At 49.4% G+C, this 12,916-nt stretch overlaps 4 protein-coding genes and 1 non-coding gene across 5 annotated transcripts; 1 reads left to right on the top strand and 4 right to left on the bottom strand.

Moving 5' to 3' along the window:
- Positions 1-2,029, bottom strand: UME7 (DNA-binding transcriptional regulator). Its single transcript, XM_019128683.1, has one exon. It carries the CDS (start codon positions 1,837-1,839, stop codon positions 103-105), a length of 1,737 nt encoding a protein of 578 aa, XP_018985524.1. The 5' UTR covers positions 1,840-2,029; the 3' UTR covers positions 1-102.
- Positions 2,030-3,126: 1,097 nt separating this feature from the next.
- Positions 3,127-6,051, top strand: BABINDRAFT_166560 (importin-alpha export receptor; the record flags this gene model as incomplete). The annotated part of the gene is made up of 1 exon (XM_019130436.1): positions 3,127-6,051. One exon carries the CDS (start codon positions 3,127-3,129, stop codon positions 6,049-6,051), a length of 2,925 nt encoding a protein of 974 aa, XP_018985523.1.
- A 329-nt stretch (positions 6,052-6,380) lies between these two features.
- BABINDRAFT_t171 lies at positions 6,381-6,452 on the bottom strand. The gene has a single exon. It is a non-coding gene; the product is annotated as a tRNA-Trp (tRNA).
- Positions 6,453-7,056: 604 nt separating this feature from the next.
- On the bottom strand, positions 7,057-9,195 carry BABINDRAFT_161168 (WD40 repeat and Utp12 domain-containing protein). Its single transcript, XM_019128682.1, has one exon. The coding sequence runs from the start codon at positions 9,170-9,172 to the stop codon at positions 7,175-7,177; it is 1,998 nt and encodes a 665-aa protein (XP_018985522.1). The 5' UTR covers positions 9,173-9,195; the 3' UTR covers positions 7,057-7,174.
- A 752-nt stretch (positions 9,196-9,947) lies between these two features.
- On the bottom strand, positions 9,948-12,527 carry CHS2 (chitin synthase I; the record flags this gene model as incomplete). Its single annotated transcript, XM_019131349.1, has 2 exons — positions 9,948-11,227; positions 11,291-12,527. Coding segments are annotated over 2 exons (2,517 nt in total), but the record flags the coding sequence as incomplete, so codon positions are not given.
- Positions 12,528-12,916: the final 389 nt, after the last annotated feature.

Here is a 12,916-nt window from a genome sequence, read left to right as displayed (position 1 = left end):
GAGAGACGCTTTCTGGTAAACCTAAATATAGATCTCTGGAAATGATGAGACCATTAATTATTCACTTCTCGTCAATGGGTATAAAATTCTTAGATAATCTAGCTATACTAGGCTCACTTCCCGCTTCTTCTTCTTCCCCAATGACTTTTTCTGCTGCCTTGTCACATCCTTAATTTCCCGCAATTTAATCTCGTGGAGCAGCGTATTGGACATATAATCTGGTCTCAGATCGCTGTAATCACAGGTAAGGCCCAATCTTGCACACTGGCTGCACTCTGGCCGTTCCTCCGGACACGCTTTGTGACGGACTCGGCAGGTGTAACATCCCGTCTTGGAGCGAGGTCCAATGGTTCGTTTCTTGTGTGATCCCAGCGATACGAAGGAACATGAATGGGAACTGGCTTCGGAGCTTGGCTTCCTTGTTACCCTTTCCCGTTTCTTGGCCCTTTTGGGCTTTGGAGTCTCTGTTTCCGAGGTCGAACTGTATGACAGGTATGAATGGACATACTCGTTGGAAGCCATTTTAAGAGTGGCTTCAATGGCACCGTTTCTGGTACCACGAGTTCTTGTCTTGTAATTAGACCCATCCACCGCTTCTTTCTCGCTTTTTAAGTACTCGTTAAACTTTTCGTGAGCCACGTATGCCAAGCCTTCCAACGAGGGGCAGATAACCGCTACCGGGGGTGCTGCTTCTCGCTTAACTTTTGGTGGCCTTCCCCTTTTCCTTTTTACAGGCTTAATATTATCGCTAGTTTCAGGGAAAACTGGTTCTTCCGTCACTTGCGACATCTTTGAATGCCGATTGTTCTCGCGGCTGCTAGGATTTTGGGGAATGTACATGTCCCGAGACCTTACCCCGGTTTCGTTGTCCAGGGGGGGTTCAAAACTTTTGCTTACGCCGTATCCATTATCTGACTTCTGAAAAGAGATATCGGAGGTGTTGGAGGTGGGGAAAGGGCACACGGGAACCTGGAATTGGTTGATCAATGCTTCAGTCGGCTTGATAGTGTCCGTCTTTACATCTAGCACTCCCCAGGATCTCTGGTCTAGGATCTGCAATGAGGGTTGTGAGAGAGACGAGCTTTGACTCGGGGTGAGATCGGTGCCTGACCATTCCCGGGTATCTTTCCTTTCGGAGAGATTTCTCCCCTGTAGTCTGGAGGGCATCCTTTCCCGATGCGCTATAGCCCGCGAGGGGCGTCTGAAGAGCCAAAGATGCTCATTAATAAAGTTTGAACTGAAGGGTCTATCTCCGTTGGGGTCTTGGAAACACTGACTGAGGGTTTTAGAGTTGTAGAAGTCGTCTAGCTGACTCAAGCGTGGATACAATTCATTCTCCGTGTTTATCAGCACATCTGCATACTCTATCTCGTCTCTCGGAGCGCTATAGGCGTAGTTTTGTTCGAGGTCAGTTTTCATCCCGGAGCGGAGAATGGGAGAGGAAAGATTTGCCAGATCGTTCATCCTGACGTTATGTTTGAGGGGATTCTGGTCCTCCAATACATAGGTGGTGTCTCTCTGAATATTAGGCTTTGGTCCACTAGACATACTTGTGTTCAAAGCGGTGAAGGAATTGTCGAAAAAAAGCGTGCTTGAATTTGTTGTGAAATGATTTGATTCGCAGGTGAGTCCGTTATCAGAGGCAAGTGATGTAGGAGGGGGGTTCAGAGTTGGTTTTGAAATCATCGAAGGGTCGATGTAATAGTCGAAGGCTGAGGAGTGCTCAGGGATTTTGTCTATAAGTAACTGGCAGTAGAGACCTTCCCGCGACGGCGATCTTGATTCATAATTCTCCCCTGACATTTCAAGTAACTGAGGAGCCTGGAGAGAATACGGCATGGTTTCTCGAAGCTGGGTTTTAAATATGAGTTTTAAAGAGAGGCAAAATGGGTGCTTTGCTTTTCGGTCTTGATTTGACGCACACCACAACAGGCACAATGTTGTGCCTGCAATTCTGGTTAAAATGCTACAGGGGAGAATTCACAATCAGATACTCTTAAATTAATATGTTAATCAGGATGAAAAAGGCTGAAAAAATGTTATTTAAATAGATCGTGAAAGGATATCAGATCTCTTACGTGTCTCATGATACTAGGGAATTCTGAAGCACGGAAAATACCTGTAAAATCTATTGATCCCGGGGATTCGGGTCAGAAAAGAAAACCTCTACATGGACGGTCGTGCGGTTTAGTATGATACTCATTTTGGGTGTAAATGGCTCAAGGTTCAATTTCCTGCTTGGTTTACTTGTTCTTTGTTCCGTCGGCCATTTCGATGTTTATATGAACCAGATTGGTTCGGCTTAACTGTTGTGTCTTTTCGAACAGACTTTTTGGGGAAGCAATATCAGTCTTTCACCGCGTTTAAAAAGAGAACAGAGTAAAAATTCCTATTTATTGTAAAATTCAACAACGATCTTATAAAAAATAGCGACTCTATTTGGTCCTAGATATACATGAATAGCAGATTCTTTCAGGAGAATTGAGTTTATTTCGCTAGTGATACGTCCTATGCTTCTACCGATTCAGTAATGGCCATATCTCAGCATTTGTTTTATGCAATACCTTACCTGAATCCCCTCAATTTGAACCCCGCGCTCATGACCTGTGGTTTTATTTCCCTTTCACTAATTTAACATGTGTTGCACTTAGGTTTTGCGTGTCGCACTGTCACATTTTACGTGTCGCAGGTTGCCAGTATCATTCTGCTGACGCTTTTAGCTGAGCGATTGCATCTTGCCGTCGCACTTGACTCCCCTATAAAAGCCAGACTTTTTCTTTCACGTTTTCTCCACCTTCCATTGTTATGGCTGCCCAACTACATATTGTCAACACATTGCCACTCTAGAATTACATCACGTGATTTATCAAGCTCTGCCTTGGCCACTGTCCACACCCTGGATGGCCTACTTAATGTGTTATTAGAATACATTATTACTCAATGACAGAGGTGGCTGGTTTAGTATATGAATTTATATTACTATCCACATATGATTCCTACCATCTTACTCCCTCTAGCCGACTCGACCTTGGCGTTTGGCAGTGTTCGATCTCGCGTGTATGCCGGAGAAAAAAGTTCTTCTAAAACAAACTGGCACGCCTCCCCCCTACTCTTCTTTTCCCAATCATGTCGTTTGAATCCATTGCGGTGCTATTGCAGAACTCGCTCAATCCGGCCACCTCCAGAGATGCTGAAAAGCAGTTGCGGGAAGTGGAGACACAGCCCGGGTTCAGCTTGACCCTCCTCCAGCTCGTCTCGGCCAAGAATCTCGCGGCCAGCGTGCGCCTCTCGGGCGCCATCTTCTTCAAGAACTTCTTGAAGCGCAAGTTCATTGACGAGGACGGTAACTACAAAATTGCGGAGGCCGATTTACGCCAAATCAAAGCGTCCATCATCGACATCATGTTGGACCTCCCGGACAATTTGCAAGTCCAGATGGGCGAATCCATCTCTATTATCGCGGAATCCGACTTTCCGGACCGGTGGACCAACTTGGTGGACGAATTAGTAACCCGGCTCTCGCCGACAGACTGGGTGCGCAACAAGGGTGTGTTAACGGTGGCGCACAGCATTTTCCGCCGCTGGAGACCGTTGTTCCGCTCGGACGCGTTGTTCCTCGAGATCAAACTCGTGTTGGAGAAGTTCCAGCAGCCGTTTTTGCATCTCCTCGTGCAGCTCGATCAGTTGATCAGTACGGAGCAGAGCACGGCGCAACTCGCGTGCTACTTCGACGCGCTCCTCTTGCTCGTCAAGATCTACTACGACTTGAACTGTCAGGACATTCCTGAGTTTTTCGAGGATAACCTCGCCCAAGGCATGGGTATCATCCACAAATACTTGCACTACGCACCCGCGAGCGTGCTCCAGAACGCGGCCGAGGATGACGAAATCGACGTCGTTACGCGCGTGCAGACGGCCATCTGCGAGCTTGTCTCACTCTACACAACGCGCTATGAGGACGTATTCGAGCCGTTGATCGGGGATTTTATCCAGACAGTATGGGCGTTGTTGACGGCTGCGACCGCGCAGCCAAAGAACGATCTTCTAGTGTCGCGCGCGTTGGCGTTCCTCGACTCTGTCGTCAAAATCGCCAAGTTCCAGCCGATGTTCTCGCAGGAGGCCGCACTCAAGGAGATTGTCGAGAAGATCCTCTTGCCGAACGTGCGCATCCGCGACACGGACGAGGAGTTGTTTGAGGACGACCCGATCGAGTACATCAGACGTGACTTAGAGGGGAGTGACTCCGACACCAGAAGACGCAGCGCCACGGACTTCTTGCGTTCGTTGAAGGAGAACGTGGACGAAACGTTGGTCACCAATGTTACGATGGTCTATGTGAACAGCTTCTTGGCGGAGTATCAGGCAAACGCTGCGAACTGGAAGGCGAAGGACATGGCTGTATACCTCTTTTCGGCGTTAGCCACGAAGGGCGCGGTTACCCAGTCCGGGGTCACCTCCACCAACTTGCTCATTGACGTGGTCAAGTTCTTCACAGACAACGTTGCGGCCGACTTGATGGCCACGAAGGGCGCACTCCACCCGATCCTCAAGGTCGACGCTATCAAATACATCTACATCTTCCGAAACCAGTTGACCAAGCAGCAGTTGTTTGAGACGTTCCCATTATTATCGGCGCACCTCACTCCCGATAATGACTACGTGGTGTATACTTACACTGCTATCACCCTCGAAAAGATCTTGTCGATCCACAAAAACAACCGCTTACTCTTCACCAAGGCTGATATCACCAGTCAGATCGCCTACGGGCTCGTTAGTAACTTGTTCAAGCTCACATTGAACTCCTCGTCGCCGGAAAAGCTTGCCGAGAACGAATTCTTGATGAAAACCATCATGCGCATCCTCCTCACCTCCGAGAACAACATGGCCGAACACGTACAGGCGTTGCTTGCGCACTTGGTGTCGATTGTGGAGGTCATTGCCAAGAACCCGTCTAACCCGCGCTTTTCCCACTACACGTTCGAGTGCATCGCCATCTTGATCAAGCACTCGTCGCATACGGCAACTGGCGTGGACGGCGCCAAGGTCATACAGCTCATCGAACTCGTGCTCCCTTCGTTGCTCGGCATTCTTGGCAGTGATGTCCAGGAGTTTGTGCCATACGTGTTCCAGATTCTGGCTTACTTGTTGGAGTTGTTGCCGAAAGAGCACCCCTTGCCCCAGACCTACCAACAGCTCATCAAGCCGTTGATGTCGCCGAGCGTGTGGGAGTTCCGCGGCAACATCCCAGGGGTCACGCGTTTGCTCCAGGCCATCGTGGCCCAGCAGGCGTCCGTGTTTTACGAGCCGTCGCCAGAGGCCCTCACGCCGTTGTTGGGGGTGTTTCAAAAGTTGATATCGTCTAAAGTCAACGACGTACACGGCTTTGAGCTCCTCGAGACGATCCTCATTAATGTGCCTGTCGCGGTACTCCAACCTTTCTTGAAACAGGTTGCCATGGTGCTCTTGCAGAGATTGCAGACGTCCAAGACCGAGAAGTTTGTGCGCAAACTCACCGTGTTTGTTGCCAGCCTTGCGGTCTTGCCCAACTTGGGGCCGGACTTTGCGGTGCAGTTCTTGGATGAAGTGCAACCTGGGGTGTTTGGGCAGGTGTACCTGTCGTTTGTCTTGCCAACATCCGCCTCCATCGCCAACATCTTGGACCGCAAGATTGTCGTTGCGGGCTTGAGCAATCTTACCACCTCCTCCCAGTTTACCACGGGCAGCTACACCGACAAGGTGTTGCCAACGCTCGAGGTATTGTTGAAGTTGGCCACGTCGGAGTCTATTTCCGGCCTCAAGGCCGACTCATCCGTCTCGTTTGACCAGGAGTACGAGTTTGAAGAAATTTCCTTCGGGAGCAATTTCAGTAAGTTGATTGCCATTGCCAATAAGCCGTTGGATCCGGCCCCAGCCCTCTCTAACACCGACAAGGGTCAAATTAAGGCCTACATCACCGCCAACTTGGAGAAGTTGAACCAGTTGATTGGCGGCAGCTTGTCCTCCCAGGTTCTACCAAACTTGTCGCCAGAGGCCCAAGCGTTTTTTGCCTAAGGATAAATGAGTTACAGTAGATGTGGTGTGCCAAGACTATTGGGACTTCCAATGAAGCACTATATATGTAAAAAGGCTGATTAAACTAGTATTATATGGATGGCATGGAATAATTGTAATATATTGACCTCTGGGTCTCGAAATATCATCAGTTTTCGAAGTTGGGCCAGAGAGAATGATTTCGGAAATTGATGGGCGTGACTCCTGGGCCCTCGATGTCTTGATGGTATAGATTTTCGCCAGGGGAATAACGTGGGGTTACTGGTTTGTCTATGAAATTAAACGGTCATGGAAATATAAGTCGTCTCTACTTCAGTCTTCAAAAAGAATGACACGGACAGGAATCGAACCTGCAGCCCTTCGATTTGGAATCGAAAGCTCTACCATTGAGCCACCGCATCTTTTCTTGGAGGAGCAAATAATATAGACTGTGGGATGGAAAGATATAGCTATTAGTTTTTTTTGTACCGAAAATTGTCGCCTGATAGTTGGTCAACCCACTAAGACGTGAATACCGTAGCAATTGCTTACTACACAACAATCTATTATAAAATGACTTGCAGTGCCCTTGTTTTATATCTTTTCTGCCCAAAATTTCTTTTTGTAACCTTCGATACACAAGTATTTACGTTCAAGACACTGGAGCTCTTAAAGAGGGTTTTTGCAGCGGTCTACCCAAGATGGGTTTCTGATTGTAGCCATTAGATTAACCTTTATTTGTGTCGATAAATAAATCATATTTCCTTCGATAATACTAGACAAAGTGTATTATGTAGCGGTCTCCATTGTACATTATAGGGTTTACCCTCCGGTGTGGATGTGTCTTGTTGATTGGTCCCCTTTAGATTCCCATCTAAAAGGTACGAATCGCTTTTAACTTAAATTTCCCTTTTTCTATCACCCACCCTTCCTTTATTTAAAGGTATTTGCTTAGTTCTCTTACTGTGGACTTTCTACGCGCTGCCTTGTAAGAACTTGCTCTTCGAGCATCTGGATCTACACTTATCCACTTAAAATGCTTTATTTACTTATTATACATGATCTGAAGGCTAAAACTATGCTTGCTAACTTTGGAGAGGCAATATCCTGTGCTTTCTAGCCTGGACTTAGGCCCGATGACCTTTTAGCGACGACTTTTAGCATTCTTAATATGCGCCAACTCATCCTCCTCTTCTTCCTCTTCCTCTAAACCGTAATCCACACCAACTTCAACATCACTATCCCCCTCTTCCGCCTCCAAATCTAGCATGGAATTGATATTTGTGTCGTCGTCCTCCTCGCCGTCGCTGCTGCCTTCTTCCACGCTGTAATCATCCTGCTCCATATCAATCTCATCCATGGAGTCAAAATCCTCCTCGCCGTCATCAATCAAATTCTCCTCGCGGGCATCGTCCCACTCCTCGTTGTACTCCACGTCAGAATCGCCCTCAACATCATTTGGATTCTCGACACCAGTGGCTCTGCCCAAGATATCGCGTCTTAAACTGACCTGTGAGTGCAACATGTTCAAATGGTTCTGTAACTCCATCAACTTATTCAACATGGCGGAGCGTCTGTGGAGAGTGGCGTAGAGTGACGCCAAGGTCTGAGCCAAGTTTGGCAAGGAAACCATGTACCCCCCGTGTAACACCATGATCCACTTAATCCACACGTTCAACTGGCCTTGGCGTGTGGACTGACGCGACACCTTGTCGGCCAAACGGTTCAATAAGACCACTGCCAACGCGGAGTCCAAGCGTCTAATTGTGTTTTTGATGATGGTCGCGTCACGGTTGTTCAACACCGTCTCCAACAACGTGTGGTCATTTGCCTTGAGCGCCTGCGATAACACCACCGTCAAGGACCCAGTCTGTGCCTTTTTCTTCTTTTTTGGTTCCACGTTCAATTTCTGCAATCTCTCCGCAAGAGACTCCGCCTCTTCCGCCTCCTCCTCGCTCTCGTTTTCGAGGTCCTTGAAGTTGTCACCGCTGGTGACGACCGCATTCCCTTCGTTGTAATGCTTTGGTGCGGCCACGTCGTGGCCGAAGAGCGAGTGGTCGGTCGGCTTCATGCTCGGTCTGCTCTTCTCAAGCATCACATCACCCAGAAGCAACACCGTCTGGTTATCTTCCGTGGTCAACCAGTTGATCCGCTCAAAGTACGGAATGCTAGCCTCCTCCAACCACGCCACTACAATCTGGCTGTCCAAGTTCACGACCGAGTTGATCGCCACCTTATCCCCAGACGGTCTCTGGAGCTTGATAGTGGCGTTTGCCGACCGCGACTGCACGCCTCTGGCATTTCTTCTCTTGTTGGACACCTCCGCTGAGACGAGTGCATCGGTGAACACCTCCACGAGGCCGTCCTCGGTGACCGCTGCTAATACAGAGTGACCGTCAAACTCCACAAAGGAGATTGCCACTACGTTGGACTGTGCTACAAACACCGTCTGGGTGGCGCGCTTGGCAATAGAGTAGAGGTTGATGAAGCGGTCACCCATGGCCGCGGTGAAGAAGAGGTTGTCATTCACAGGCAAGATGGTGTGCACGGGTGAAACGTGGCCCGGGAACGTTGCAATCGCCTCCTCAGGGGCGCGTGGATCGACCAAGTATACGCTGTGGGAAGCTACCAACAAGTGCGGGGCGTTGGCGTGGATAATGGTCTGCACGGTCTTGATCTCGTTGTCCTGGACCAAGGTGAGCTTTTGTTTCATCTTGAAGGTGAGGAGGTCCCATTCGATGATGGTGCCGGTAATATCCACCGACCAACCAGTTCCGGTGAGCTCGGAGTGATGAAAATCGGTGATGGAGGTGCCTTGTGGAGTTTCTAACTTGGCAACCACTTCGTTCTGTGTTGGTGAGTAGAGAAGAATGTGGCCCTTGTTCAACCCAATGGCCACCATCTGGTGCTCGATCGCCGCAGTCTTCTGCTTCTTCTGGCCACCACTCAGGGACAATGCGCCCCACGACACGCTGGTCAATTTGCTGCCCTTATCCAAGGCGAACGCGTGAGCCAAGGCCGAGTTGCCTGGCTGGGTGGACTGGACTCGGACCTTGTGGGCGTCGAGTGCCACGATGGCGGAAGCGAGGTGTGACCCTGACGGATCAAACACCGCAGAAAGGAGAGGACCGTTTTCAGACATATTGGGGACTGATTTGGTAGATGAGGGTTGGTAGCTGGAAAATTGTCTTATGCAGTAAAAATATTTTTTTTTCACCCGCAGCTCATCAGTTACCCGGAAGCGTAGTGTGCAGGATGTTGGATCCAAGGTTTATAAAACAGGGGATTTTAGCGCTAAATGAGAGGTAAATAGATAATAGGCAGGGTTCCGTGGTTTTGTTTGTTGAAGTTATGTTCTGGGGGTTGCTGGAAAAAGAACGGATCGGTGGTTGCGTGGAGATGAACAGGACGGCATGTTTCGAGGTGCAGACTGTACTTAACAAGTGGTGTGTCCTAACAGGTGATAACTTATATTATAACCTGGACTCAAGTTAATCAGAAATAGGAATACAAAACCATCCTAACTTAAAATCGAGTTGTTGGATATGCAATTTAAAGTCTTGGCCAGTATATAGTTATCATTATCAGCCTATCTAAAGCCACTTTGCGTCTTTGATGTGGTGTATTCAGCCCTTTATGGTTGGCACAGTTTTCTCTTATTTCAGGTTTAAACTATAATATTCTCATCCAGTTCTACACTTTGGCTAGCAACATCTCGGCGATAGTAAATCCATAAATTTCAAACTACTCATCTCGCCTTTTGTAAGAAGATCGGCGCACTGATTATTTAAATAGTATGCGTTTCCCCATTTTACTTCATTCATTATTACTACACGCCTTTTTTTCATCCATCTTAGACTAAATTTAAAGCTAAATTATCTTTATAATAAAACCTACCGTCTCACCATCTTGGTCTTGACCCTCATGATCAAGTACAGCGTGCACCCGATAAACCTGAACGCGGCCATGAAAAACACAAGCCACAAAATAACCGCCAAAAAGATCCCGCTGGACGACGTATCGGTGGTAAACAACCCGGGGTAGTTTGCGTCTGCTCCAGTAAGCGCTCTCTTGGTTGCATTGGTTGTACCGGTTGTATTGGTGAAAATGTTCAATCCACCGGTCTGCAAAACCACAGCGATGAGCACAAAGTTGGAAAACATCCAGGCAAGTACGGCAATCGATCTTACAAACGCATAGTAATCCTCATTTTCCCGCGTCACAACCTTCTCCGGATTTTCCTGTGGTTTCTGAATGATCAAGATCTGGTTCGTGTAGGACTGGTCGATTTCCTCCGCCATCGTCGGGATGTCAATCTCTAACTTCCCGCTGTCGGAGATCTTGGCACTCCCCAAATCCTTCGCCCCGGTATCCCCCTTGGTCCCCCAAGAAATATCATCAATGTTACAAAACGCATAGATGTTGAGAATGTTGATGTACGCGGGAGAGAGCAACATGTACTGGCCAAACGAAGTGAACATGTGCCACGGCTCAAAGTAGAGGAAGGCGCCGACAAAGTAGAGCACGTATGTCGAACAGATAGAGACTAAAAGGTCGCGGAGCATTGGAATCTGGAAGAAAAGCGCCACGCTAAGCGACTTGTTGGAGGCGGTGAGGTACGACGAAAGCTCTTTGATGAAGTGAATACAAAGCACAAAGATGCACACAATCATATAGACCATGAGTACCGCAAAAAAGCCAGCAATGACAATGTAAAACGCCTGCGTCCCTTGTGGCTTGTTCCCGAACGAAAGCACAAATGTAGTAACGATGCACGCGACGTAGAGCCAGAGAAACACCACGGAAAGGTACTTTCCCGCGACAAAGCCAATCGCCTTGTCCGCAATGGCGAGGGTCAAGATGCGGAAAACTAAGAAAAAGGACCCGACAGAAAACCAGGAAACAAGAAGCGCGACAAACTGGTAGAGAAATTCGATGTGGAGGAAGAATTGGCGGAAGAAGGAGTGCGAAGACCACCAGATCTTGGGGAAGTGGAAGAGCGAGTAGATGGCGGCAAAAAATGACCCGTTGAGCCAGCGCCGGCGCTGAAGAATAAACTCAGCAAGCGTCTCTGGTACATCCGTCTCCGCGACCGCGCTCTTGACGTAGCGGAGGAGCCACAGGCAGTTCTCACGCGCGACGAGCTCGTAGCAGAGAATCCGGTCCTCCGCAAGATACATGTTGGAGGTGAAAATTCCTGCCTCCTCCTTCTGTAACTGCATTTTCAACTCCCTTTCATCGTCATCGGGATCGATCGCACCCCCGGTCCCGTGTAGAAACTCGCCCTTGAAGTACTTTTCTAGAGGGCCCTTATCGTTGACGTCGTTGCGGAGGGCTGTCCAGCGGTACGCGGAAAAGGCGCCTGGAAGCACGGAAATAAAGCCAAACACAGACTCTGTAGGTTTATCCAAGATGTTTGACGTTTTATATTCAAAGTTTTGGGCCGCCACTAGGGGATTCAAGAGCAACTTGTAGTTGCTGCCGAGCGAGGTCTTGATCTCACCGCACGCGCCCGCGACGCGCAGGTCGCGCGCGAACTCCTTCCACAAGTGGTAGATCGCCTTTCCGCTCGGCTGCGTCCCCGCGTCCAAAAGTACGATAACGTTTGGGTTGAGTAACGGACAAAACGCTTGGAAACACCATCTATGGGAATTAATTTTCTTTGCGTTTTTTTCCTTCAAGCAAAAGAGTAGCTGCACGGGAGTGGTTTTTTCCGTGGTGAGCTTCACCGTGTCGTCCACACGCAGAATCCCCACCATGGTGGTGTACTCGTAGATGTGTGCGCGCACATCCTTGTCATTCACCTTGGATTTCGCAAACCCCTCCTGGTACACGCCGAGCGCGGCGAGAAGTGCCTGCGCGCGCTCGTTGATTTTCGAGCGCCCGTCGCTCACCACGCACACAACGATTTTCTTCCACGAGTTCGCACCCCATGTGGACGAGCCCTCACGCGAATGGAGGTATTTGATGTTTTTAAACACACCCTTGAGCGTGCGCGCGAGGAGGATGTCGTCTTCGTTGTACATTGTCACCACGATCATGATTTCCGTCTGCCGCTGCTGTTTATAGTGATTCTGGCGGAGGGTGAAACGGTCCCGGATGAAGTTCAGCGGGCCACATGTCGCAGCCTGGTAGCGCATAAACAGAAACTCGCGCTCTTCCTGGTTGATCGTCATGGGATATTTGTTGAGGAGGGAGGGCGCGACGGGGCAGTCGAGCACGAGGTTCCCGTTGATCATTTTGACCTTTTTGGTGATGGTGTGGGAGCGGCGGAGCTGGGTTTCGGGCGGTTCGGTCATGTCAGCGAATGGTCCGTACTCGCCGTACTCGGCTCCGTATTCGCCCCGGGGGACGCCAGGGGTATCCTCTATCGTATTCACCGGTAACGGATCACTGGTGATCGGAAACGGAAGGAAATTTGCGTCAATATCATCGTCATCTTCGTATGGCTGGTTGTCAAAAAGGTTTGCAAATGCGTACTGCGAACGCGTGGGCGGGGACGCGGACACTGGCACATACGTGCTGCGCGGGTCCTCGCGCGCGTATCCTTCCGGGTCAACGTCGTGCATCGGGTAAGTGTCTGCGTGCAAGTCTTCGTGCGACGCAAATGGGTTGTACGCGCCGGTATCCAGGTTGTACTCGCTGACGTCCTGTGCGCTGTTCATGTAGTATGCGCGCGCGGGCTGCGCGAGGCGCTCCTGCGAGCCGTGGTAGCCATCGTACGACGTCGCGGGCGGGTTCAAGTAGTTGTAGCCGGTCGGTACTGGCGGTGCCTCCTCGTCACCGTCTGCGTGGCTGTATTCGTAACTAAGATTGGGCATGAGTGAATTGGGCTGCTCTGTGGGTAGTGTAACCGGGTGTTCAATTGTGGGGGATTAAACGTATA

The sequence above is a fragment of the Babjeviella inositovora genome (assembly GCF_001661335.1).
Source record: "Babjeviella inositovora NRRL Y-12698 unplaced genomic scaffold BABINscaffold_5, whole genome shotgun sequence".
In the NCBI taxonomy this organism is placed as follows: Eukaryota; Fungi; Ascomycota; class Pichiomycetes; order Serinales; genus Babjeviella; species Babjeviella inositovora.
Note: the sequence above shows the minus strand (reverse complement) of the source record. Positions and strands in the feature narration are given on the sequence as shown.